General features: G+C 40.8%; 1 protein-coding gene across 1 annotated transcript in view; it reads left to right on the top strand.

Annotated features, from left to right (window-relative positions):
• LOC122805298 (girdin-like) overlaps nt 1–24,785 on the top strand; it is a 1,431,879-nt gene that overhangs the window by 1,352,760 nt on the left and 54,334 nt on the right. Inside the window, exon 32 of the mRNA XM_044075386.1 lies at nt 7,223–7,404. Within this exon, the coding sequence (XP_043931321.1) occupies nt 7,223–7,404 (182 nt within the window). The remainder of the gene's footprint in view (nt 1–7,222; nt 7,405–24,785) is intronic.

The following is a 24,785-nucleotide window of genomic DNA, read 5'->3' as shown; positions in this document are numbered from 1 at the left end:
CCAAAGACAGGTGCAATTGGAGATAATTACCAACAAAATTAAAGTTCTGGTCTGGGTTTGACTTATAACTAAGGTTTTGGTTTTGGATTCACGATTAGGGTTATGGTTAAAGTTGGGTTTAGCATCAGGGTTATTGGGTTGATTGCATGGTGTGTAATAGTAAGAGAGTTTTACCTCTCACAAATGTGCATTGCATTTTTGTTTTGCTTTTTGTTTTTTTTTTGTCTTTTTTTACATTTTCACAAAATATTTTCTTGAATTTGTTTGATTTATGACTATCTGCACTTCCTTATTATGCCTGTATTAAGATTATCTTATATAAAATTATCTAATTCCAACTTATGGCCTTTTCTTAGCATAAAATTATTTTTCTTTTCAGTTTAGTGATAGATTTAGGAGACCTTTCAGACCTTCTGATACCTGTACATTAATAGGTCTGCTCAAAAAGTTGTCCGAATATGTTTCGCAATTTATTGTTTCAGTCTTCATACAAATTCCAACTGAATCATTGTCCTCCACTCAGACCTGATACATGTCGATTCTAGGCTGCATACAGATACGTTTGCTGTGCTTATTATATGCCATTTATGGTAAATCCACTTCCTGTCTTAGCACTGTACATATAACTTCTTTAAGCATTGTATGAACAATTCCACTCATTTCTTACCCCCATGATACTACCAGGTAATGCTGGTGCCAGATGTGGAGCTTAGAGTAACCAGTGTCTGCATCCCAAAAATAATCTAAATGACTCAGTTGCAGTACCTCAGACTCTGAAGTGGGTAAAGGATGGAAGATCAGATGATACTTTCTAAATCATATATAGAATGCAAACATTCTCTAGGGAGGCCGATTATTGGGATCCCCATTATCTCATTTACTGCAGTTTAGCTCTAGAAGTTTCTAATCTTAATTCTCAGTGATTTCATACTGAGCTTTTTGGCAAAGTCAAGTTATGGCCTCACATTTCAAACAAATGTATACATCTTTGTAACTGTAAGAGTTACTAAGGAAATGTAAATGGCAAACTGCTGAGCACAAACAAACCTTTACAATGGGAGTGCTCACTATACTCTAGGTTTAAACTAGATTTTATTAGTCATAATAAACATAGTAAGTATTACTTGTGTACTGTTTTGTGAACAACTTATAATACCACAGTAACCACTCAGACTACACACACACACACACACACACACACACACACACACACACACACACACACACACACACACACACTGTCAGCAGCATTTTGCTTACCCATCTGTAAACATAGACATGAGGCTGTGCAGTTCTTTCTGATTTCTTGGGTGTTGAGATATTTAGAAAATATATCAAAATGCTAACATAAATACTTTATGAACAAGAATTAATATCTCTTAAGCAGCACTAGTCATAAGTTAATATCAGTGCAGTTGTGCTGCTCACTATGTAAGCTTTAGGATGAACTTTTTCAGTAGAATATATGTAGCGTGATTTTAAAATTATTATAGCAAATATGAACAGTCTATATTAGATATGTAGAGGTGTCAGTAAAATGTAACTACAGAAACACCTGGAAGCTTCACTCGATTGTAATGAGTCTAACCTTTTGATAGAGTATCATATCAGGCTGAAGATTATTTGATTTGAACAATTCAGTCTTTTTGGTCCCCATTTAAGTGCACCTCATTTTTTTACATATTATATCACCAAATAATTTTCTGTAGTCTCTACCTTGTCAGAGTCCATTTCTTATCCAAGTATGCACCTCGTTATTCATGCTTTCATGTGGAAGAGTTCAGAGAAGTATGTAAGAGTGGTACAGGATATGTACGAGGGTAGTGTGACAGCGGTGAGGTCTGCGGTGGGAGTGACTGATGCATTTAAGGTGCGGTGGGATTACATCAAGGATCAGTTCTGAGCCCTTTCTTATTTGCAATGGTGATGGACAGGTTGACAGACGAGATCAGACAGGAGTCCCCGTGGACTATGATGTTTGCAGATGACATTGTGATCTGTAGTGAGAGTAGGGAACAGGTGGAGGAAACCCTGGAGAGATGGAGATATGCTCTAGAGAGAAGAGGAATGAAGGTCAGCAGGACTAAGACAGAATATATGTGTGTGAATGAGAGGGAGGATAGAGGAATGGTGAGGATGCAAGTAGTAGAGGGTGGGTGGATGAGTTTAAATACTTGATCACCAATGTCAAAGGTTCTACAAGAGGGTAGGAGACCAGCATGTTATATGCTGCCTACACTACACTTTCCCCTGCCAGGATTTAGAGCTGGATGTAGCAGAGTTAAAATCTCCTTCAGATTTGCACTGGGTGTGACGAGGGACAGGATTAGGAATAAGTATATTAGAGGATCAGCCCAGGTTGGGTTGTTGGGTTTGGCCAGAGAGGAGGCAAGAGATGGTTTGGACATGTGTTTGGACATGATGATGCTGAGTATATATTGGGAAAAAAAAGAAGAAAAAGATGAAGCTACCCGGTAGAAAAGAAGGAGGGTCTAACATAAGATATAATGAACCTGTGTGCATCTTCCTCCACTCTTGTATGTCACCCTATGCTCCTCCCTCTTGTTAAAATGGAAACAGATTCATCACTGTGGATCCATGTCCATCCTTTTCACAAAATCCACTACCATCTGACCTTCTCCATTCCTTTGCTTAACACCATACCTACCCATCACTTCCTCATCCCCTCTGTTCCCTTCACCAACATGCCCATTGAAATCTGCTCCAATCACCAGTCTCTCACCCTTGGGTACAGTCATCACTACTTCAACCAACTCACTCCAAAATTTTTCTCATCCATCGCACACCCAACTTGTGGAGCATATGTACTAACAACATTCATCATTACACCATCAATTTCCAGCTTCATAAACATCACTCTATCAGACACTCTTTTCACCTCCAAAATACTCTTAGCATACTCTTCCTTCAGGATAATGCCTACGCCATTTCTCCTCCCATCCACACCATGATAAAACAATTTGAAACCACCTCTGCTACACCTAGCCTTGCTCCCCTTCCATCTGGTCTCTTGCACACACAATATACCAACCGTCCTTCGGTTCATCATATCAACTAGCTCCCTCCCTATACCAGTCAGACTGCCAACATTCAAAGTTCCGACCCTCACTATCACAGTTCTAGCCCTTACCTGCCTTCGGGCATGCCTTCTGCCTCTTCTCCTCCTTCAGCCAACAGTAGCCCAATTTCCGCCAGCACCCTGTTGGCCAACAGTACTGGTGGCGGTCGTTGTTAACCCGGGCCTCGACTGATCCGGTATGAGTTTCTGTACGGTTTTCTGCATGTGTGATGTGGCACAATTTTACACCGGATACCCTTCCTGATGCAACCCTCTCCATTTATCCAGGCTTGGGACTGGCACAAAGAAATGCACTTTAATATTGAAGAATTTACCCACTGAATACTATAAATAAGTAATGGAAGATTTCAAAGAAAGCAACATTTATTTAAAATTACATGACTAGATTAAATACAAAATGTTAAAACTTTATTGTTTAACACTGCCTGACAAATTAGACAATTGTTTTGAATCCCTACAAATAGTTCAAACTTTCTCTGGACAGCCAGGCTCTTGTGCTGTTTGATTTTTATACTAGCCGGTGTCAGTGGATGAACAGGCAGTTTTGGTGCTGGAAGATCAGAAGGCTGTGGATTTTTTCCCTACCCAGTAATTTAATTTATTTTCCATTACTGACACTGCATTAGGAGGTTCTGCATTCTTGAGTGTGCCTTCCTTTAGATGAAACATTAAACTAGGGCTCCAGCTTCATGAGTTAATAGCAACTCAGAAGGATGTAAAAGATCCCGCAGCACTTATCAAAAAGAGGAGGAGCATTTTGCTTGTGTCTTTGCCAAATTTCTCCTGGCTGGTATAAATACCACCTCAGGTATCCCTTGAAAAGAAGCTACTAGCTAAGTAGGATTAACCCAGTCAACAAAAGCAAATACATACATAGAAAAACAGAATAACACCATAATAAAATTGACCATGGTGTTCCCCAAATTAGTTTTCTCAACTAATACCTCATGAAAATATTCCATGCCTAACTCATGGGGTATAGAAGTGAATAAGTCCACAGCATCAATTGTGGAAAAGTTAACCTCCTCACTATAATGTTCTTCCTTTATCCGACCCAAAAAATCCCAAGAGTTTACTAACATATGGTCAATATGGGTTAAGGATTTCCTCACCACCCGGTCAACAAAAATCCCTAACGAGTAGGAAATACTGTTTTGGCAGGAGATTATAAGTCTGTATGGGGGATCATAAATATTTTATGGGTCTTTGGAATACCGAAGGCCACTGGAATTGTTGGATGTTCATTATACAAAAAATGGTAGGTTTCTTTGTTAATAACGCCCTGAAGTAGAGAGTTTTCCAGTGTCATTTTAATTTTCCTGTAAGTGATGTTTATTTCATTTCTAGAAACACACTGGTATTTATTCTCATCCTGTAACATACCAAATATTTTGTTGTTATAATCGTCAGTGTTAACAATAGTCATTCCCCCACCTTTGTCCGGTTTCATAAGTCTTAAACTAGACTTACTTTTTAGTTCTTCTAACACAGTTCTTTTTCTTTTCTAGTCAAGTTGAACTGTTAATATTTGTGTTGTTTCAACATTTGATATATCTCCTGGGAGCATATCTTGTCAAATGTCCCTATAAGGGGGTGTAGAGTTGGGTTATAACAGCTCTTCTTTTTTAAATTTTTCTTTTCATTATATGAAGGGTTGTCCCTAAACAGATATTTCAAGTTCATCTTTCTAGTGAAAATTTTAAATTCAGTTAAAGCAGTACAAACATCCTCCTTCCTAGATGGTACAGATTTTATTCCCTTCATTAAAAACGAAAAAAGGTCCTTACTTTCTTCAACACCTGCATAGCTGAAAATATTAAACCCCCGGTATGTGTGTAGGACTCCCCCGAATGAAGTAATAATCTCATCTGCTTCACTCACTGTTGTATTATCACAATTAGGAATATCTAGCGGTAACTGTTCTTCCTCCATTGTTTCTGATTCCTGTAAGTGTTCACTCTTCCCCCTCCCTGTTGTCCTAAAAAAACATTATAATCATTCCTAAAATCGGACCTCCTTAGAGGGGGGTATTCTTGGTCATATGTAGTATCCCTACCACCTTCCCTTTGAGTAGAGTCTAGCCTAGTGTTATAGTTGTCAACCCCCTGGTTGCCTACATTGTCGTCCCCCACTTCAGTGTAAGCTTTGGGCAAAGGGTAAGCTAAATTATTAGTGTATTCAAATTCGTCCCTCAACAACTTCCTCTGTTTCCTTTCTATGTTGTTCCCCACATCATGTTCAGCCTTGTCAAACACTCTATTATAGTTGCCCAAAAAGAATTAAAATTAACATAATTCAAAATAATTTCATTCTTATTATCAATTTCAGCTAGTAACTCCTCAATCTTTTTATTGTTAACCCTAACCATAAATTCCATTAGTTCAATACCATGGCGATCAAACATTTGTAACAGTTCTTCACACTCAGTCTGTCCCTTTTTTACTCCATTGGGAAATCTAAAGACACGCAGTCCCTTAGGGACCCTGCGCTTAGCCACACACTCAGTTAAATAAGCATTGTCATACTGAAGGTTCCGAACTTTAGTTAACTTCTGTTCAAGTGTGACTAACTTTGCTTCCATAGTATAATTTTCATTAGTACTACATGTTTTTAAATAACCCAAAGTCATTTTTAATCCAGTCCTTAAAACAATCATTTGTCTGTGGAAGTCCATGAGTTCCATGTGAAGTGCTAGCCGTTTCAACTCCCACTTGTGCTGTAACACCCGTATCCACTGCCAAATGGCCTCGATTCACTGTATGGTTAACAAGTGATGACACTCCACCCATCTCCTATTGCTGACGTCATCCTGTTCCTCTGAACCTAGGAGTAGCTGGGTGTTGTAGTTTTAGAACTGCCTCTTGTAGTTCAGAAACTTGTTCAAGTTTAAAATAAGCTGCAAGATATTGCTGTCAGCCACCTCCACTCGCTGACCGCAAGGGAACGGCATAGACTCAAATTCATCCTCAAACACTGGAGATAAACCGTTCCCTTCCATTCCAGCCAAAACTGTAAAGCAGAGTCTTGAGCTGGCCACAGTACACCAAAAAAAAAAAACACCAAGAACAACAAAATGGTGTACGGAGTGGAAAAATGCACCAAGAAAAACCAGAATCACCAATCCAAGTAGCCAAGAACCAATCCCGGTAGTATCAAATAAAAATATTTAATTCCACAACAAGAAAGACTCAGTAGTAGCACAGTCAGTCAAGCACTTTCCTCATCTAAGACTTCTTCAGAACTGTGTAATACATCATTGACACACCTTAAATAAGTAGCCCCCCCCCACTTAACACACTAGTTAAACTTTAAAAATATACACCCTAAAAAATCATTCTAAAACAGCAATACATAATACATAAATAAAATTTTGAACTAGTACAAAGTGTTTGACAAGTATGGTATATAATAACACCAGTACTATAACATAAGTAGGATTAACCAAGTCAACAAAAGCAAATACATGCATACATGCACACACACATACATACATACATACTTTGAATCATATAGGGCTTAGAAAGTATTGCCTGCTATTAGAAGATTAATACTCTGATTCTAGCTATGTCTTTTAAATAGACAGTATTACTAGTTCGCTCTCTGAATAGAGACACTGCTGTCAATTTGACATATTCATTCAGTTTTGTACTATTGCTAGTATTACAGAAAGATATGATGTTCATTAGTGCTCAGATTTGGTCAAGCATTTCACGTTACTGTACAAAAAATGAAGCAAGAAGGTCTGAATAAGCTCCCACAGCATCTTTCTTACATTTGCCATTTTTCTACTTTACCGCTCTAGCCAATATTCATACTGTTGGCCATTCACCCAAGTATGATTAAAAAGAAGAGGGTGTACAAAGATTCTATGCATGAAGGAATATATGGTAAATTAATTTAAATGTGATTCTCATAATGAATTAACCCTTTAAGTGCTAATCTTACTTTTGCTATATATTGAGATAATTTCTTAGTTCTGGTAAGACTGGGTTGTATTCCTCTAAACTAGTCAGATATATTTTCCCATGACTGTTATGGTTATTACTATTAAGATAACCAAGCACATGGCACTTTTCTTAATTTGACAGAGAATACAATAACTGTTAATTCAATTCTCTGTAGAAAGAGTAACTGGATTGCAGACAAGATGAAGAAGTTTATCAAGCCCCGGAAAGAGATGAACAAGGACAACATTCAAGCACGATTTCTTAATATGGGCAGCACAGAGAATATTGCCAGCTTTGTTAATCAAGACGGCTTTGAGCAGTGCATGACTCAGCCAAGTAGGCAGCACCAAGGATCAGGTGAGTAAGAATGTTCCACAGGGCACAGGTTTGCATAACCCTCTCTTCAGCAGGCCCAGAGATCCTGAGATACATTACCCGTTTTATTTGTTGCTTGTAAACAGTGCACATTAACTGATCTAACTCTGCCTCTTCTTTTGGGGATATTTAAAAACAGGAACTGTATTCCTCTTGGAAAATTTGAGTAAGGTAACCCCTAAATCTACATTAAAGCTACTGCCTCAATCCACAGTTAGGTGAATTTAAAAATTTTTCAAACTATTTCCAAAGGAAATAATCTTAATGATTCAATTGTTCTTCAACATGAAATATTTTCACTAATGACATCCACCTGGTAATAGATGGCACAAAACCAAGAGCAGGTAACGTATAATAACTGCGTTCACAAATAGTAAGATTTTCATAATGCAGGCAACCTGTAGAGGAGCTTGTTGTTATTATTATTATTATTATTATTATTATTAATATCGAACATCAAGTTTCTCCTTTGAACTTCTTTTTTTTTTTTTACAGGGGGCAAGCTGTACCCCTTGATTTATATGTAACAACATCAAGACTAAGATACCTTGGAGCAAAGGAAATATTCTGAGAAATTGCAATCTCAGATTTAGCATATCTAAATCTATATTTTTGGTCATTTGGTCTCCACATTCTCGGATTTAGCATTGTGAGTCTTGATATTTGAAATGTTTACCTTCTTTGTTCCTTTCTGGAACTATGGAGAAATGAGAGTGCTGACTTTTTCCCTAAGGTTTTGAATGTTTATATGTTACACTGACAGGTTTTGGATGTTTTTATTATTTTTTTCCTGAGCCATTTCTTGAAAATTCATCTTTATTTTTGACCTGGGAAGGAAATGATCCTCCATGGAGCTAACCACTCTCAGTTGTGTTTATGTTGCTTCGTCTTAAAAAGGTATTTCTTGTCATTGACAAAGATTACCTGTTACCTGTTACCATCTTTGTTTATAATGTTTCAAAGGGACATATAATATGTTCTATACTTTTGTGATTTCTATATAATTGTCCATTGCAACAGAAGCATAGCTTATTGCCTGTAACAGTTAGTGTCTCAAATTCTGACAATTCAATAAAATGCTAGACAAGAGTTCTAATCCTAACGACAGACCCTATGCATTTTATATGAATAAGAAGGAGAAAGAAAAAACACAAAACTGTCCAGTGTTTTAAATAGTTTTCTAAATACTGAGCTGCAAATTAAACTTTTAATTCAGCAAACTATTCTGTGTGCTTTGAGCTTTTCCACTATGCTAGCAGCTACATAGCAATCCATAAGGTTCTTGTGAGAAGTTTGATATAAAGTGATGCAGAATTGTAAGAATTTTAGGAATAGAAAGCTATATTACTGATAGTGGGGCACCCTGGTCACATGGCTGTAGATGTCAAAGCTCTACATTTTGATGAGCTTCATTTTCCTGACACATTATGATGCATTAAATGGTGGAGCTTTTGATCTGCTGACAATAATTTTACCCGCAAAGAGTAGTCTCACTGATGAGATAAGATGGAAGCCTCTCTGAAGATGGTAAATCACTACTGGGCAGCATTTAAGATGGTGTGTACTGAAATAAATTACTTCTTCTTCTCAAAGATTTCAGAGGGAATGTAGAGACAAGACTTTTGTGCAGATTTCAACTTGACATAGATGCCCTTCTATGAAACTACACAAGTATTCATTCATGAAGACTTAATCTTTATTTTTTACCCTCTTCCCTTATTCAGAAACTGCTAATAAAACATCTCTGACGAATTGCATTCATTCTCACATCCCCTCTTGACTCCAAAACTATTAAATACCAGACTTGGGAAATATTTAATATAATGTAGTAGTCTGTGTTGCCCTCCACCTAAAGGCTAGCATATTATCAACATCAATGTCATCATCATCATCATCATCATCACCATCCAAGAGGTTCTAATGAAAAATAAAGACAAATGCCATCACTAGTCAAATATGGCAAATATGGTACAAGCTTTAAATTCTAAGATGGAATTGAACGTGAGATGGTAATATGGTCAGCCTTATAGCTGCAGCTCAAGTGTTGGCCTTCAGGATTCAAAACATCCTGAAAAGTACCAGATAGAGGCAGCATTGTTCATTTTGACTCTAGGAACCTCTTCAGTGCCATCTATCTCGTATTAAGAGATGAGAGTTCCCAAGAAGAACAAGTGAAAACTTAGCTATATAATTTATTGTGTCTACAAAAAGTATCTCCTGGAGGGGAACCTAAAGATGATAAGGGTGTACATTACTGATGGGGAAGCTGTATCCCAATAGCTTTCTTGATGAACGGAAAGTTTTGCATTTAAAAGTTGGTCTGACTTATTTGGATTTGTTGATATGCTATAATAAACCTGGCATGAGTACACTTCAAATTAAGATCTGTGCAGTGCATGAAGATTTAAAAGCAAATACATCAGCGGTTAATTTTGAAGCAAAACTGTTGAATATACAGGAAAAATTTAGTAAAAAATTACATTAAAAACATAAAAATGAAAAAAATCCAAATTGTAATAAGTATTAAAATGGGAATGAATATGGTTCCCAGTCAGACTTTAAGTGTAAAATAATTACTGCCACCAAGTATCTCACCAGATTTATCATCCATAAAATACTAAAAAAGAAAGTATTGACACCAAAATATGCATGCTCCAGGGGCAAGTCCTCTGGTGCCCCCACTACTTAAATATAGCAACTCCAAGCTTGCATAATTGTGGGGAAAGGGCATATTCCCTGTGTCAATGAAAATGAACAAGTGGTGTAACAGAGTTCAAGAGCACTGACATATTCAAATGAGTAGCAGCCTGTTTTATGTAAGGAAACTGAGGAGATCCCAAGGAGGCTCAACAAAGATTGACAACAAGTTGGGGGAAGGCGACACAAGGAATCAGGAGAGAGGGAGACAGGAGAGAACCCATCCAACAACAAGAGAAGGAACATAAAATGATATAAGTGTTCCAACAGGGGCAAGATCTAATGAGGTGGAAATAGCAGCACTTCCATACAAACTATAATGTACATACAATGGAGCAAGTGGTTACTGGAACAGAACATGTAATCAGAATAGGTGAATGTTGTGAAAGATATCTTTAGAGTAGATCTGGTTATTTGTTATTGCCAATAAATATGTGTATTAAGTAAGGAATTGACCTTTATACCAATGTAGTTGCAATAGTTAATAACGTAAGGGGTATGTCCAAAAATTGACTATAAGACTGTTATTTTAAACTGAAGGTAAGAGTAATTATGATGGTAATTTGATTTTTTAAAAAAGAAAATTTATATCATCCTCTGTTATTGCCTGAATTAACACTTTAATTAAATATTTGTGAAAAGGAAATTAGGGAAAGGTTTAAGAAACCTCCAAATGAGCAGTATTATAATTTGTCATCAAAAGCAGCCTTGTGAAAATTATAAACATAATACAGGCATTAAAATTTTAAAAGCTGATAAAGTGGGAGCTCTAGTTATCTTAAATGCAAGAAATGATAATGCTAAAATGTCAAATTTGTTATCAAATGCTGTTGATTATGAAGACGTCCATATTTCTGATGTTAAAAATTCTTTTCATTTGAATGATTTGTAAAATTATGAATGATTTATGGGAGGGATAATTGATAAAATAAGAGATGATTATTTTAAGATTAAGCAGCTTTAATATTTGGGTTCCCTAAAATTCATAAACACTTGCTAACCCCCCCCCCCCGTGAGACCTATGATGGCTAGTGTTGGAGGAAACAATTGAGGCTTTATCCATTTGTATTGACAAATTAATTCTGTGGTTACGCAAAGTATTTTTTATATAAACAATTATTTAGATTTAATTAAAAATATTAAAGATGTTGAAGTGAATCAAAATGAGTTTTAGTCACTATATATGTACAAGCTTTATATTTCGTAAAACTCAAAGATTTAGAATTAGAAATGATTGGGTGTATTTTATGGAAAGGTACAAATGTTGTCCCTTCAAAAATTAGACTTCTGATTGAGATCTTAGATGTTATTGTAACTTATAATTTTGTATATTTCGAAGGTATTTTTTTTATTGCAAATGAATTATATAGCTATGGGAATGGCTATAGCTTTCAGATACTCCAAAAATAGTATACTCCATTCAGAATTTATGGTTAATATTAAATTATGTAAGCAGTTTCTTGATGGCATTATTTAATTTGATCTAGTAGTAGGGATTCATTAATTCATTCATTAATTTACTTATTTATATTTGTTTACCTGGGTAGTGTTCTGATCAATATTGACCAATTTCAGGCTCAGCCTGGGCGAAATATAGAACATTTCAAAAACAAAAAAAATACGAAAATGTTAGCAATAACAGAGTGGTTTAGACAAATTACGTATATATACATTCTAGTGAACAAGCACAGTACAAAATACAATCAATCAAGCAGAGTGTAATGTACAATATATACATTACTTTCTAAAGTGGGTCAATCTTCAGTGCATCTTGAGAGAGGAGATGTGACTGAGAAATGGATGAGAAGTGCTTTTGAGTTGCATTCTGACTTTGGAATAAGTGCTGATTTCCTTTTAAACATACCTTTCCTGTAACTAGTGTTTCAGATACAGATTTGCTGTATCCAGGACTGTATGTAAGCTTCTGAGCCCCCCAAGCCTTTCTGTGATGGAGGGAAGCCTTCTAGCTTATCAGTGGGAGTGGTAAGCACAAGGTAACCTGTCTACCACATAAGGAGTGGTTCTGGCCCAGAAATTGTAGTTATTGGCCATTTGAGCAATCTTCCATCTCTCTCAGCTTTCTGATTTGAAAGCCTGCATTTGCACTTGTTTCTGTCCTGTAACTCATCTAGTGCAGATACAGATTCTTAGTTTTAGCACTTAAATTTGCTTATACATGCTCAGCACTTGTTCAGAACTTGTAAGCACTAAATAAGTTACTAATTACTATAGCACTCAGTCTTCCTCATTACCTAAAGGAAAACAGTTTTTGTACTTACTTTTCTCACTTGCTTAGATAAAAATAGCTCTTGTACTCACTTTCCTCACTTATCTAGAGGAAAATAGTTTTTTATTCAGGTATGTCCAAGGGTCAGCTCCCAGTGTTCCCTCATGTCTATCTGATGAATCTGGGCATCTTGAGGCAATGTAGAAATTGCCTCATGTACACAGACAACCCTCTCCTCCTACCACCCAACACTACAACCTGTGAGAGATGCACATATATAGCCAAACTGGAGGTAAAGCTTTCTCCAACCAAGACCGAACTTGACAGTCATGAGGAGAAGGTAAACATTTGCACCACACCACACTCATCACATAGTCTCACTAAATCTACACCACCAAAATCCACACATAGTAACACAAAAACATTCGCAGAGGCTCTCAATAATAATCTGTCTAAGCAACAGAGACCTCCAAAGCAGAAATGCAAGCAACCTCCATCCCCCAACACAACTCAAATGACACATAGCCCACAGACACAGTGTGCCACTCAACCACAGCCAATAAGGCAAAACAACATACCCAAAACACTAGTCATAGGTGACTCTATAGTCAGGCACACTGATGTCCCACTCACCAGGCTAAACAAGGAGAAGGTTACTGTCAGCTGCCTGACGGGTGCAAGGATCCGCCACATAACCCATGCACTCAGGTCACTCCACAACAAGTACAAATATGACTCTGTCATTGTCCATGTTGGCGTGAATGACCTGAGACGTACCTCCCTGGACTACATGAAAAGAGACATGGAAGAGCTCTCCGATCTTGTAGCCCAGGAAAGTATGACCCTAGCCCTCAGTAGCATTCTGCCATCGCCCAAAATGATACTGCAGTACAAGGACAAAATGATTAACTTCAATAATTGGCTAAGCTTTTGGTGTCATTCTAAGGGGATCCAATATCTGTCTGTTTGGGATGACATGGTCGACAGACCACGATGCTTTGCCACAGATGGCCTGCACCTGTCATCCCTGGGATTCCGGATACTGGCAAAGGCTCTTGCTGCCCCTATAGTGCCTTTTTTAGGCAGGGTTCAAATAACAAATTCACCACCATAACAGGAACAGGCAAGCAAAAACTGAGGGTAATGCTACTCAATGCTAGAAGTCTAAATCTCAAAATGCACTCACTCGAGGCACTCCTTAAAATGGAGAACATCGATATCTGTGCAGTGACTGAGACCTGGTTCAAGGCTTCAGAGAGCACCCCTGTACTACCAGGCTATAACTCATACCACACTTTTTGGCCATGTAACTTGGACTGAAACACCAAAGGCGGAGGTGTGTCCATACTCATTAAGGATATCCACACCTCCAGGCTAGTTACTCAGCATAATGCACCCGAGGTTATCCAAGTGCAACTAACTCTGGGCAAAACTGCAATCCAAACTGTAGCTTGCTACAGATCCCCCATCATGCCCTAGGATTCCCACTCCTCTTTTCTTGATGTACTGGAAAATATTAGGGTTCAACCAAACACCCTAATAATGGGTGACTTCAACTACCCCACCATTAACTGGGAAAACTACTCGTGTACCAACTCCTTAGCTCAATGCTTTCTGGAATTCATAAACTCCAATGCCCTAGATCAACTTATCCACACCCCCACCAGGGGCAACAATATCCTAGACCTAGTCATTACCAACATGAGTGACTGGTGTTCCACACCTGAAGTCAACTCCTCGTTGGTCTGATCCGACGATAAGCTTATCACCCTTGATATCCACATCCCGCCCACATCCCCCATTAAGGAAACCACAGTAAAAAATTTCTCCAAAGCCAACTTCATGCTTCTTAAGACAGAAGTGGTGAACTTTATGACACCCATACAGATGGACAATACAGTTTCAACTGCTGAATCCTACACAAATGCACTCTATAAGCACTTACACGAGTGCATGGATTGTGCTATCCCAAACAGAACCAAGACACTATCCTCCAAAAAAAAGAAGCCAATCTGGTGCTCCCCTGCCACAAACAAACTGTACAACAGAAGGAAGAAACTGTTGCAAAAGAGAGTAAAATCCCATGAGTGGAGGAGCTCCCTGGTCAGCCTCAGTAAGAAGCTGAGATCCCTTATAAGATCCTCCAAAGCTAGCTACAAAAACAAAATCACCACTAAATCCAAGGACAACCACAAAGCATTCTATAGCTATGTCAAGAATCTAAATGGCAGCACCCAGATCTGCTCTGAGTTACAGCACAAAGGCATGAAAATTACAGAACTAACTGATATTGCCAACATCCTGGCAGATAGGTTCAGTGCTAACTTTACCCCCCTCTCACCCCCTAAGGGGCCCATATCTGTACAGGAAGAATGCAGAGTCCCTGTAATCACAACTATGCAGGTAAAAGCTGCACTCTCTAAAGCCAAAAACACAGCATCCATGGGACCAGACAACATCCCAGGCTGCGTTTTACACGAACTTAAGAACGAACTGGCTCCCCACTTAAGCCTCATGTTCAATAATAGCCTCGCATCAGGCTTTGTGCCCACTGAATGGTGCACAGCAACAGTTATCCCACTCTACAAAGGGGGAGCCACCACTGATCCCAGGAACTATCAACCTATTAGCCTGATGAGCCTCGTCTGCAAGACCATGGAATGTACCATCATGGAACTCATAAACAAAGACATTGGTAACCTCCAAACTCTGGATCCCACCCAGTTCGCGTTTGTGAAAGGCAGATCATGCATCCTGAACCTGATTGATTTCTTTGAGGGAGTCACCAAAGCTGTGGATGAGGGTAAGGTGGTTCACACAGCCTATCTTGACTTCGCCAAGGCTTTCAACACCATCCCCCAATCTGGAATTATAGCTAAACTCACTAAACTAGGTATAAATCCCTACGTCACAAGATGGGTTGCCACCTGGCTCACTGATAGAACCCACACTGTAAAAGTTGCAGACTCCAAATCTGACCTCAAAGCAGTGACAAGTGGAGTACCACAGAGTTCCATCCTGGGACCTCTCATGTTTGGCATCTGCTTCTCTGAAGTACAGGCTAACACAGAAGGCCTCTGGCTAATGAAGTTCACAGATGACTGCAAACTAGGAGCCATAGTCAAGTCCCCAAATGATGTGGACATCCTACAGAAGGGCCTCACTGAGACAGATGCCTGGTGTCAGAGCCATGGCCTCAAGCTCAATGCCAAAAAGTGCAGTGTCATCCCCTTTGGTAAAAACTCTGTACCCATGAACTACCACATAGGCAGCAATCTACTTAACACCGAATGCATGATAAGAGACCTTGGGACCCATGTGGACAGTAGTCTCTCCTTTGATAGTCACATCGCCATAGTAGTCAGGAAGTCCTTCTACGTGGCACACCTCATCATAAAAGGGTTCTCATCCAGGAAAAAAGAGGTCATTGTTCCCCTCTACTCAACACTCATTAGACCCATTATAGAGTACAACACCCCTTTTGGAATGTACCTCACAAGACATATGCAGCAGCTGAAAAGGCCACAGAAGTACCTCACAAAGAGGATTACTGGCCTCAAACAAATGCCCTACACTGACTGCCTCAAAAAACCCCAGCTTTACTCCGTAGCATATCACCTACTCCAAGGTGATCTCTAATTAACACATAAAGCTATGTCAAACCCAGAGCTGTTGGACATGCTACACCTAAAGAAATCCCAATCCCTCCGAGCTACACGCTCTAGGGACCTAAACCTTGTCAACACAATAAACAGGACACGCTGGAGGGATAGATTCCTGTCCCAGAGACTTCCTATACTCTGGAACAAGCTACCCATCTATGTCAAGCAAAATTCTTCATTAGCACTCTTCAAGAAAAATCTTGATGAATGGATGGGAAATAGGAAATACACCCCGGGGATCACTTCTGTGTCTCTGCTCGACAGTGGCACAGGAAAATAACTTTCTTGGGTAGCGTAAGCCAGGAAACCTTGTTGGCTAGGCTTACATAGGCCCTTGGGCCAATAGCCTAGTACCTATCTATGAACCTATAATGCCGATGTGGATAACTTGCCAAAGAGTAGTTGCCTGTGAGAAAAAAGCAAGTGCAGGACTGTGGAGTTTGGTTCTAGGGGTAATGAGAGTTGGTGGGGCTTGTGAGTAGTGTCTCAGATTGTTTTAGGAGTTATTTTCATAAAGACTAACTGCAAGGGGAGTAAATGTGTGGAAATGGAACAGTTGTAGATTTGTGATCCTAAAAGTAGGTTAGATCTTTATTTCAGAGGTAGTCATTTGGCTTTTTCTAGAGTGATGCAGTGATGCTCACAGAGATGAGAGATTATAATGAATAGGGAGATGCTGTTAGAGGTAGTCTGGAGTGTGGCAATGTTTTCTTGGAGGCAGAATCAAAAATTGAAAGCCCACATTCAAGATAAGAAAGGAGAACTCCTTTGCCAATGGCTGTTCTGGCTAGTTGAAATAGAAAAAGGAAGATTGTTTTGGCCCAGAAGAGGAGGGAGTTTATTTTGGCTCTCACTTTGTCTGTGTGGAAATGGAAGGTTAGTGACTGATCAAGGCATAATCCTAGGTATTTGAAGGTGGAGGTTGTGTCTTTGGAATGGTAGTGTAGGTCAAAGACAATTAAAGCCTTAGGTGCTTGATTAAGTCTCTCTGGAGTTCCAAAATGCATAGTTTTGGTCTTGATGGGGTTGAGAAGTAGTTTATGATTTATAAGCCATTGCTGGAGCAAGGGCAAATCCTCTGGTGACCCCCCCCCACTACTTAAATATACTAACTCCAAGATCACATAATAGTGGGGAAAGGGCATATTCCCCAAACCACTATTACCATGTTTTGACACTGCTGATCAGCTGACCTGATGACCAAATGGGAATGGACAGAAAAGCTGTGAAAAGAGCAAACCCCATAATAAATAAATAGACAAAATAATTTATAATAATAATAATCATAATAATAATAATAATAATAATAAATAATAAACAGATAAACCCCATAATCACAATCTCTCCAACATAGCTTTGACCATGTTAGCAATTGGTGCAAGGCCAATGGTCTCAAATTAAATGTAAAAAAATTAGCATAGTTCATTTTGGTAAACAAAATGATTTCACTTACCATATGGGAGATGCACCTCTCCAATCAGAGACTGTTGTAATGGACCTGGGTAGTCTAGTTTATAATTCCTTATCATTTGACCATCATGTCTCCACAGTAGTTCAGAAGGAATTTATTTGGCCTAATTTCAAAATGTGTCACCATTAGATTCAAAGAAGTCTTAATTTGCTTTTACTCGTATCTTATTAGACCCATTATTGAATATAATGCAGCTTTTGGCATGCATTTATCTAAACTTGTGACATAACTTGAGAGACCTCAGAGATTCATAACTAAACAGATCCGTGGCCTCAAAAATCTTAGTTATCAGGAGAAACTGTGAGCCCTTTCTCTGTACTCAGTCTGTTACAGACTCCTCCATGGAAATCTATGTCTAGCCTTTTGTACTATGAAAAATCCAACTGTATGTGATCTCCTATTCGGAACTAATGGTGCATCAAATACTCAGTTAAAGGAACTAAACCATCATCTGCAGATAAATAAGACACATCGGTGTCCCTCGCCTCTAGAACAAATTCCCACTACATATCAAGCAGAATAGCACTCTTGCCACCTTCAAGATAAACCTAGATAATTGAATGGGCAGTCACAGATTCTCTCCAAGTCCATCTTGTCTTGCCCTCCTTGAGTTTAGAGGGAAATTTTGTAGAGTTTTTTGGCTAGTCTTGAAATGTTCTACAGACCAACTGCCTAGTACTTACCTATGAACTCACACGTGTGTGTGTGCGTGTGTGTGTTTGTGTGTGTGTGTGTGTGTGTGTGTGTGTGTGTGTGTGTGTGTGTGTGTGTGTGTGTGTGTGTGTGTGTGTGTGTGTGTGTGTGTGTGTGTGTGTGTGTGTAAAGCAATCTCTGTAAGACATCCTACAGTTTAAACTGCAAAAGAAAACAATGTGAAGAAAATGGAAGAATGGATGTATATCAGAGCAGTTGTGATAATGTACTTGCATCTCCAAGGATTTGTTTGCAATAAACCAATCTGTCTTTATCAAGAGCCTCGCACCAACAGGGAAAGTGCCACAGCACACAGAATGGTTTGAGTGTAATTCAAGAAGAGAATCAAGTGGAAAAATAGCCATTCCACACAAACCACAAAAACCATTATCACCCAAACATTAGTTGATCTTCAGTATACCTTACTTACGTCCACTGTTAGTTGCTCCAAAGGAAAGGTTAGGTATTAGAATGTCTCATACAACCAGTATCCGGGTTCATACCACTGATTGTCAGATTAAGCAATTGAATTAATTAATCTCCTTTGTCCTTCTATCTATATCTATAGATCTATATCTATATCTCACTGAGATCCTAGTACAAATCAGCTCTACATTTATCTCCATTCTTTTTTTCTTAATATTTTTCCCTGTTCCCGCACAATCATCAAGCCCACTCCAGTTAGACTGTCCATCGTACCTGCTATTGTTGGGGACCAGAGTGACATCAAGAGTGGAGATCAGGGGCACAGTTACAGGTTGTTGCTGCACTGGTGGATGCGTGGTTTTAATTCAGAATGTAGCATCACGGTTATCATGCTGCATTTCACCCCAGCGTGTTGTACTGTGTGAGCTGCTATAGTGCTTTGCTCTTTTCTTCACTATGGTCCAACTATGTGGTTAATATAATTTAAGTTTCACGGGGGGTGGAGTTCATGCCACAAAGTCTGTTGGAGAATCACCATGACATTAATAATGGTTTTGTAGTTATCTGAATTATTTTTCTTACTTAGTACTAACCATGGTGAACTCCTGTCCTTGTACCACCTGTTGTTCTGTTAGTAAATGAACAAGGTTAGTTAAATTGACCAGCATTTCGACCATATTATTCTTTGAAATGATTCCTTCCACAGAATCCACAAGAAGATCTTGTGAAGGCATATTGGAGTCCAAATATAAAATCAATAACTGAAAACATTACAAACACAGGCAACAGCAATGAAATGCCTGTATTGGAGAAGTGGTTGTGTACTTACTTGAGTTTATATAGTGCATCAGCTGCCAACAAAGTTACTTTATTATTACAACAAGAAAATTTAAAAGCTTTTGATGAAACATCATTCCTTACAATCTGATAATTGTTTTCTTTTGGAATGCCTTAAGAGTAGATGTCTACCGAAAGGTCTTAGAGTTTGGAAATTCCTTTATTGTTTTAAAAAGACACAATTTTGCGCATATAATTAATTAACCTGTTTGACCAGTTTGGGTTCAGTTTTATGAGGTTGTTAATTAAAGACAATGAGAGACAACTTGCTCGTATAAGTCAGGAAACAAATTATTAAGAAATAAGCACAAGTCTGAAGAAGGTTTGGTTATCTCATTAAACAAACCAGAGATTGGAAAGGGAAGGAGAGACATGGCAACGGGCCAATGGTTTCAATGAACATCACCCAGATTGTCACTTGGATGACGATGACATAGAGGAGGAAGTTTCAAAGTCCATACCTGTTGTTTGGTGTTCTGATAGACTTAGCACTAAAGAAAGTGATTTTAACTTCAATAGAACAATGGTTATTCCCTGTCCAAATCAGCAAGAGAAAGAGCTAAAGCATGCTGCATGCTGTCACTGGGCTTCAAGAAGGATGGAGCTAAGGGCTTGGGGAAAGGTTTGAAGTCAGTGGTGGCTTTCCCTTGTCATAAAAATATCCCCCGGGATTCATGAACCTTGCGCCAGGCGCACGCATAGCGTAGGCGCCACAACGCCAGATATGGCCGCCGAGCGATTCAGGTACGATCCAATTCCACGTGCACTACCGGCGTGCGCCTGAGTTGCACCGCCTCTGGCGTAGGTATGTTAAACCCCCCATGTGCGGTGTTGCACCATGCAAATGAAGGCATATAGCGATCCACGGCGGCGAGGCTAGCATAAGACGGCAATGTAAACCAAAAAATGGTTTACATATATCCAAACATGACATAGGAGTAACGGAAGGCTGTCAACGTCAGGTATCATACTGTTGCAATATGCCAATGGCGAAAGACACCGAGAATGTCAAAAGAAAACATGCACAAAATGTAAATAATGACATAAATGGTATGTCCAGAAACCACAGCAGAACCCCAGGACATGTCCGCGAAGGTGCGAAACAATGAAATAATATGACAATGTCATAAAAGAGCAGTATAATACACATCAGCTTCACAGCCACAATACACCATAGTATGCATGGAAAGCCACAACCACGGCGCAAGGGTTGCCAAGGAGTGGCGGCAGTGTTCGGCACCGTAACTATGTATTAGTAGTCAATGCCATGCAAATGAGGCAGATAATACTGAATCGCAAACCCCCCGCCGGCGTAAGTCTGCACCAAACGGCGCAGCGGTAATACACCGAGGAGTGGCCCAGAGGGAATACATGTCAACCGCAGAGGGGTGTGCCACTGTAGGAGGAAGCACATTGGAGCCCAGCAAACATGGGCTGTACAATGCACATCACAGCAGCAGGACCAGCGTGTGGGGAAATAGTTGCGCTGAGAGCACACAATGCGCGCAGAGATGCATGTGCACGAGGATGACTACGTTCCCCTAACCCAGTCATGTGACGGCCGCCCCGTCAACAACAACGGATACAGGAAGGTGATGCGGAGAATAAGAGGAAATGCGGAAGCAGTGTAATTGGAGTCATAATGAGCAATCAACACCAATCAACCCACGAAGGGCAATTGGCGGCAGCTGACAACTCTGCATGCAGAAACCCGCAAAACGGGATAGGGGAGGCATATGAATGCAAAGAAAGTAGGGGATGTAGCAGAATTGCAAAGAGTGAAGAACCGATACAGCACAGCCAAGTAGAGAGGTAGCATAACAGCGGCGGCAGACAAAATGCATGATATGCCATGTCCCAGAAACGACACATGACAGGGCTCTGCAGGATGCAATCCAGGAAATAGTATGCGCAACGTGCAGAAACAGTAAGGTAAGGTCTAAAGCTAAACCAATGCAGGCAAGTGTAATGTAACACCAAAGGCAACAGCGTTGCAGTGCCAATGGTAAAACATGGAAGATAATCCACAGATACGGCTGCACAGACACACCCAATGACATCACCGGGTGTACAGCACAACAGTATAAAGTGTGAATGCACACAACACACAGCGTGTATTCCCAAACGCCGCACTTTAGGGTGTAAACACACGGGGAACTTTTAAAATGTATATGTTGGGTGCCGCCATGGCTGTGATACATCAGCATGTGTCAGAGACAGACGAGTTGCGGAGGAGGGTGCCGACAACTACCGTAGGCCTCAGAGGAGAAGGAGAGTGTTCAGACCAAGGGTAACCTACCAGGGGCTACAAGACCTGGAGATAGTAGAGCATTACAGGGTGGACAGGGACACGTTACAGCAAATAGCGGAGCTGTGCCGGCCACGCCTGAGAACAAGAAACAACAGAGGGGAGCCCATCCCAGTGGACACAAAGGTATGTGTAAGCATGCAAATACTGGCTACAGGTACCTTTCAAAGGCCAACCGGGGATATAATGGGCATCTCACAGGCATCAGCATCCAGGGTACTACACCAGTTTCTGGATGCCATGTTACTTATGCCCATGAGTATATATACTTCCCCAGATCTCAGGAGGAGTTGGCTAGCAATATGCGCCACTTCCACCGTGTGGCACAATACCCGGAGGTACTGGGTGCGATAGACTGTACGCACATACAAATCAAGTCACCACCTGGGGAGCAGGGTAGACGCTACATAAACCGCAAGGGATTCCCCTCCATCAATTGCCAGGTCGTGTGCAATGCACAGGGCATTATCATGGATGTGTGTGCTGGCATCCCTGGAAGCTACCACGACTCCCATATCTGGCATGCCTCACAGCTGTATCAGGTATTCGCCAGGGGGGACATCACACAAGGCCACCTTGTGGGGGATGCTGGCTATGCACTGGAGCCGTGGATGATGACACCCATCAGAAATGCACACACACACATGCAAGAACACCATAATGAGGCACACGCATAAACCAGAATAATCATAGAGAGTGTGTTTGGGATGCTGAAATCACGGTTACGGTGCTTGGATACATCCGGTGGAGCCCTGCAGTACTCTCCAGGCACGTGCCCACATATTCATAGTATGTGCCATGCTACATAATATGATCCTGAGGAAACAGCTGCTGCAGGGACATAATGGTGAAGGGCCACAAAGCCCACCACAACTGCCAAGGCAAGCACAGGCACAGAGGGTTCAGCACCATGAACACACTGTGCCAGCCCCAGTAGGCAGACGGAGGCATACCCAATATGCCTATGCCCTGGCAAAGAGGGAACGTATAGCACATACTCTGACAGCGTAGGCCCCATGGACTGACACCTCCCTACCTGCACACACAGTGAAATGGACGGCACACAAACATGGCCAATGTGTACCGTATGGGTGGTCCCATATGTGACTCCAACATAGGCAGCACCCAAACACTGCACACCCAACAGCCAGCGGAGCATGGAACGCCAACACCTTAACCGTACGCGGGTCCTACAGCAGACGGCATTGCTGTATGCTGCCACGTTCGCCGCAAGGTGTATACATATGTACATATGTGCATACACAGATATGGAGATAGATATCATGACACACATAGAAATATATGTACACATACACATATATAAAGTACAACAGGTAAGACAGGGAATCAGAGGGATGCAAGGTGACAGAGAAGTAAGATGCGATATCTGTACATAGTAAACATAGTGAACGACAACCTGAGTATCCGAGAGGGTTGACAGAACAGGAAACGCCACCCATGGAAAGGTCAACCTACCTAAATGCATAATCGCAAGTCGGGATGATCGCCAGGCCACGGTACAGTAACAGTACATGTGCGGGTAGACACCGCCGCTGGTGATGTGGGCAACGCAGGTACTGTGTGCAACCGTCCCTGTGACAGCGGCAGTATGTGTATGTGTGCGGTGAGGGTGTCGTGTGTTCCGCTGTGCGAGTGTAATGTGTGTGCCACTGTAAAATGTGTATGTAGGTGCCATGTGACAGGCGGAGTGGAATAACATGTGTAGGCATACAGTATAGGAACCACAGGCGTATGTACAGCAGTACCCCCAAAGTAGTACTGAGAGCCTCTCCCTGGCTAGGCGCGTGGCGACGTAAAACGATGCAAAGCGAAAATGTCCCAGAATGTACCACAGGAATATAGCCAACATGAAATGCAAAGGACGTATGTACAAACCATGACTGTATGTATGACACCGATATGTTAATTGCAAAACGATACGTCGGCAACGTTACACAGCAATAGTCATGTACCGCGGAAATACGCATGTGCTACCCCGGCACCGATCGTGGCTACGTATCGGCCCGTAAACACCGCTGTGTGTTCTACGAGTGTCAAACAAGCAATCGCCACCTGAATAGGTGGCAACCGGTAGCATACAGGCCGTCCCAAGTACAGGACCACAATGACTGTAAATATCCTGGACAAAATGCCAAGGGATAGTCGGCACATATGAATAACCGCAAATATACTACTGATGTGATGGAGGAATACATGCAGGAAGCACACATGCAGGCGATACCGACACCAGACGACATCAACACAACCTACACTCCCAGAACAACAGACAGGTAACTGCCAGCTCCCCAGGCAGGGATGGAGCACACACACAAGCATACCATGTATGTAGAAATGCAAGGCCCACAACCTGTACCCGTAACCCACAACCGTCGATATACCCCATCGCACATATCAAAGGGATACAAGCCGCAATAGCAGCACAAATATACAGGCAGTCAATGACAGTGGTATAACCGCAACATCTCGCGTGGGAAACAGTATCAGCAGCGGATGCATACCTGCATCCATTGTTTAAAGGAATACAAGAGCTATGTTACACATCTGAATGCAAAACGCCATCGACAGACGCCACCAGGACAGGGACACCCACATGTCGAACATAATACCATACCCAACACACACAATCCACGGCTAACACCACTGCGAAATGTACCTGACGCCACACATAGCGGCTGCAGTCACACATAACATAACACAATACAGACCATCTCCACGAAGGTAGTGCAAATAACCAACGCCCAGGCGAGGAATGAACCATGCCCTAGTTACGACGCGTACTGTACGAATGGAGTAGATGCACAGGTGATATGCGCACAAGTACACACCGAGGAACAGCTATTGGTGTGATGAACCCACATGTCGCAGGTGACAACGGATATAAGGATGACTCCTACGATATTCAAACTGTATGCTCATACCGAACCACAAATAAAAAACGGATCGAGTGAGAGACAATGCTATAGCGAGACTCGCAATGGAAAACAGAAGGAAACACAGGAAAGGTATGTAGAACCCACGAGA

The sequence above is a fragment of the Protopterus annectens genome, chromosome 6.part1, assembly GCF_019279795.1.
Source record: "Protopterus annectens isolate FY-2018-M chromosome 6.part1, PAN1.0, whole genome shotgun sequence".
Lineage (NCBI taxonomy): Eukaryota > Metazoa > Chordata > Ceratodontiformes > Protopteridae > Protopterus > Protopterus annectens.
Note: the sequence above shows the minus strand (reverse complement) of the source record. Positions and strands in the feature narration are given on the sequence as shown.